The sequence below is a fragment of the Olea europaea genome, chromosome 10 (assembly GCF_002742605.1).
Source record: "Olea europaea var. sylvestris chromosome 10, O_europaea_v1, whole genome shotgun sequence".
NCBI classification, from domain to species: domain Eukaryota; kingdom Viridiplantae; phylum Streptophyta; class Magnoliopsida; order Lamiales; family Oleaceae; genus Olea; species Olea europaea.
The window spans coordinates 4,009,461-4,014,102 of NC_036246.1; the positions used below are offsets into that span (position 1 = coordinate 4,009,461).

Below are 4,642 nucleotides of genomic sequence, written 5' to 3' on the forward strand. Positions count from 1 at the left end.
TGATATCTGTACTTACTTTACATGTAGGTAATTCCAAAAAGGCTCGTACAATAAAAAAGAAGGATCAATTATTGATAAACCAATCGTCCCTGGAGAATTCACTAGAAAAGAAAGGAGAAGCTGCAGAAGATGAAGTTTATGAGATGTCTTCAGGGGATGAAGATAGCTCTAAAGGAATGAAAAGTATGAAGCCTTCTCTTTAGTTTTGGATTACATAATTCTTTAAAGTTGCTTTTGCTTTATCAAATTTAATTTGTTTGGTGAAACTCGTGAATGTTGATAGCCTTAACAAGGTATTCGAGTATAGCCATAATTATAGTGGATGTCAAATAGCCTGTGGTCTGGTTTCACGGATCCTTCTGATCTAGAAATAAAAAATGTTTTCTTAATGCAGAGTGGATTATGGAATACCATCAGAGTAGACCTGGACTCAAAGTGCTGCAAGAAAGGATAGATGACTTCATAGCTGCTCATGAGGCACAAGAGGAGCAGGTAGTTTTACTTCTGCGGTGATATTCAATGTTTCTTTTCATCACAGTTAAAGTGGTTTTCTATAGCTGAATAATAGGAGGGCATGTTCAATTTTATATTCCAGATAGGTTAGCTGTTCAATTTTATATTCCAGATAGGTTAGCCATTTTGTTGAAGATGTGACAAATCTGAGTCTTGAACTGCTCTTTCAGCCTGAATACTAAATTTGTCTCATCATTAATGTGTTCTGTGTGAAACTAGCTGAGGAAGTGCATCTGTGTGTGGCTTATAGCTATAAAATATGATATCTAATGTAAAATATGTGCTTGTTTCTTCAATATAAGTTGTCTTATTTTATTTGGCCCATGCAGGCAAGAAGAGAAAGGGAGGCCAAAGCTGCAGAAGGTGGATGGACTGTCGTCGTACACCATAAGGGGAGGAAAAAGACATCTGATGCTGAAAGTGGAACTGTTGTGGGCTCGGTTTCCCAGGCTGCTGTTCTAGATAAGCTGGCAAAAACGAAGAATAAAGATGCAGGCCCAGATTTCTACAGGTTTCAGAAAAGGGAAGCCCACAGAAACGGTATGCTTAAAATTAGTCATAAATTTATTTCTCAGTTCTTGTAACGTGGTGAATGCAGATAATCATTAAATTCAAATTTCAAAATACAATAATGCGAATGTTGTTTGAACCTAGAAAGATTTAAAGAACATAACGCTGAACAAGGAATACGAATCATATGCTTATTAGTTTGGAAAAAAGGGTTCTGACCGGGAACTTGCTTGTTGGTTCTCATTTTGGTATTTGTGGTATTATGTTAAATATTTGCATTTAACAAATGGTATTATTTTGTTGTATCGAGTATTTCTATTTTCTATATAATTTTCCACTTCTCTTTTCTTAATTTGTTGAACTTTATGGAGATTGGATTTTTATTTTTATTTTTATTTTTTTTCAGAGATTATGATGCTGCAGAGCAAATTCGAGCAGGATAAAAAGCGGATACAACAGATGAGAGCTGAAAGGAAATTTCGACCGTATTAGAACCTTTTATCCCAGAACAATATCAAGCGATGAACTGAAATGCTCCAGGGAATTGGATTCTTTTCTCCTTCCAATGCTATGCCGTTTGTTGGATCAACTGGAGATGGACTTGCTCATGTTGGAAACTTGTAATTCCATTTTTCTGTTTCCTCTATAAAGGCATGTTTGACTGAGCGTAAAAGCACAAGTTTTGAGAATTATTTCCTCATTTTAAACTTTATGTCACATGAAAAAGTTTTTTATTTTAAATGAGACTTTTCTCTGAAGGTTCAGACCGAATTTACAGTGTTTTCAGGTCAATTTATGAGCATCGGAGAATATTACACTTTTCTTGAATTTCTCATTAAAAAACTCTACTTTTATTCACTATCATCGGAGAATTGAACATTGCAAAGCTATTAATGTTGGGGGAAGAACAATCATAGAAAATAGCGACATTTATATTTTACTGTTAGAATATTTCTGCATATGATGAAGTAATTGAGGGATTAAGACCTTCTTCCACTAATATGTAAATGTGTTACACGTAATTTTATATTGTTGTTGATAATTCAAAATTTTAATTAATATGATCAAATCAAAACAACTATTTAAATACAATAATGTCACACTTGAAATCAAGGTGCATATTGAAATTTTAACAATTCTTGAGGGGTCTTGGTGCATCTGTTAGTGGGGATTGTGGAGTGCAAGAATGAGTGTGAAGGTGTCCAAACAAAGTCAGTGTGAATTTTCTAAATTATGCTCTTTTCCTCGTACCGAAACTGGTCCCACTAAACGTGTCACCAAGGCTTCATTATCCTCGGCAATTTTCAATGCCTCATAAATGGTAATGTAATTGTATGTGTTGGTGGCTTTAATATTGAATAATGGTATTTGTAGTCGACGACTACAATAGTCGGCTTTAATATTAAATAATGATATTTGTAATCGATGATTACAGTAGTCTCTTCTGTAACATTTTATGCGATAGTTTGTTATTTAACGCAATAATTGCCTTTAATTTTGTTAACTCAACTAACAAGTTAATGTTTTAATAACAATCTGACACGTAAAATAATAACTATTGTCGCTTATTATGAGTAATATTATATTATAAAACAATATATTATATAAAACAAACCATAAATATGTTATAAAAGTAATAATTTAATGTATGATACGAAATCTAACTAGGAGAGTAATTTATTCTTTCATTTTCTATCTTATCGTTTCATTTCCTTCGATTCAAACTGCGTGCCAAACCATAAAATTAATAGTAAAATACTTGAAAAAGCAATATGCTGAGCGCGTGTTCGTTGGTTATGAATCATAGAATTGGACAATAAAAATGTTCTCTAACTAACAAAATGAAAGGGAATATGTTAAGAGTAATGTAGCCACACTGGGGTTGCAATCCTAATCTAGATGGTGCTAATGTGTCATTAATTGATAGCTAAATTAAATAATTCATTTAATTTCATATTTTATTTAACTTATTATCTAGTGTCATATAGATTGGGGAACCCCGGTAGGACTACATGACAATATTATTATTATTATTATTATTGTCAAGATATTAAACATATATTTACTATATCACATTAATTAGGTAAAAGGAAGATGGACCGCGTTCAGCTAAATAGGAGAACACTAGTTAATAATAAAGAAAGATGGTGGAATCTGATATGGAATTCATAAATTTTCAATCACATACTTCATCATTTTTTATCAAAATCTATTAAAAATATAATTTTCCATAGCGAACATGGATTAATATAAAATTGAAATGGAGCGATGGTGGAGGCAAGGGGTTCTTTTGGATTAGAAAGAGAAGCGATTGAGTCTCCCGCCAAACCCATCACTAATCCAATCGTTTTTAATTAATAATACATCATTAACGAAATAATATGTGGGATTCACAAATCTTAACAAATCTCAGGTTCCCCTAATGAATAATAGTAAATAAATATTTGATGTTTTGCTTAATTAAATATACACTAATTATGGTCACCGTGTATGCTATATTTGTGTGCATTTATTTTTATCTATCTCTATTCGTAAAAGCTTTTCGTGATGGTATTAACTTTTCATAAAGGTGCATTTTTTGGAAAGGGTGCATGGTTTGGCCTCAACCATTTCGTCCACACCCTTTCATGGTCTATAAATAGGACCCTTTGGGTGTCCTATTCCTCACAGTTTGATATGCAAAAACGTCTCCCATCCTCTCTTCTAGCCAAAATCAAAATCATTTCATTTATTTTGATTTTCTTTCATTTCATCTTTGGAGTACATAATCCTACGTTTGGTTCGTTGTACTTGTGTTTTGGAGTGCTACAAACACAAGTGTAGCCGTTGTATCTTGGGAGTCGATTGTCGAAATCCGTAGGCACCGTTGTGGGGCAAATTCGACTTAAGGACAAAGAGTCCAATTCTTGCCTCGGCTTTGTCACCATCATTATACTTATTTCGGCATCACTATTCACAAAATTCTTCCAACAGTACATTTATGCTAAGTGGACAGGGTCTGGCCTGTCAGTGTAGCAACTCTCATGTTGGTAATATCGTTGTGATTGATGGAGGTGAAAATCAAGCCTTCCCATGCACGATTCGTTTCGACTGCTTAACTAGTTAGTCGTTGACTCGTTATAATTGTAAGGATATACCTTTTAACCCATTTTTCAGTGGGCTTGTACCCAGAAAACTTTTTGGACAATAAGGCTTTCTAGGGGAGTGGATTCTGAAGTCCAAGTTTGGGCCCATTTCAACCTAAATCTAGCCCAAAAGTCTCGACATCAAATTTAAACCGATTTTTCACTCACCAAGTTGTATGAATCGAATAATTTTTAATAGTTAAATACAATAGAGCTGTGCAGTTTTCGGTGATTTACATGTATTTAGATGTGTTCATTAAACAATTTAAAGAAAATGATTTTGAAGAGATCAATATTATGGATCGAGAAGGAAGGTCACCACATTTTCGCTAGCCTGCTGCTAGCTGACCGCTCGAGCGGCACCTACGTATTTTCAATAGAGAATCATCACTTGTTTGTCGCCCGTCTGGCACTTAAGCGATAGGGTTAACCGACCCATGCCCGTTTTGCATTTTGACGTATTTTTTAGACTCCTATTCATCTACAACTTGACT

General features: G+C 34.0%; 1 protein-coding gene across 1 annotated transcript; it reads left to right on the forward strand.

Moving 5' to 3' along the window:
• Nucleotides 1–2: 2 nt before the first annotated feature.
• On the forward strand, nucleotides 3–1,794 carry LOC111400178 (ribosomal RNA-processing protein 7 homolog A-like; the record flags this gene model as incomplete). The annotated part of the gene is made up of 4 exons (XM_023027605.1): nucleotides 3–183; nucleotides 395–492; nucleotides 843–1,053; nucleotides 1,430–1,794. Coding segments are annotated over 4 exons (576 nt in total), but the record flags the coding sequence as incomplete, so codon positions are not given.
• Between the last annotated feature and the right edge of the window lie 2,848 nt (nucleotides 1,795–4,642).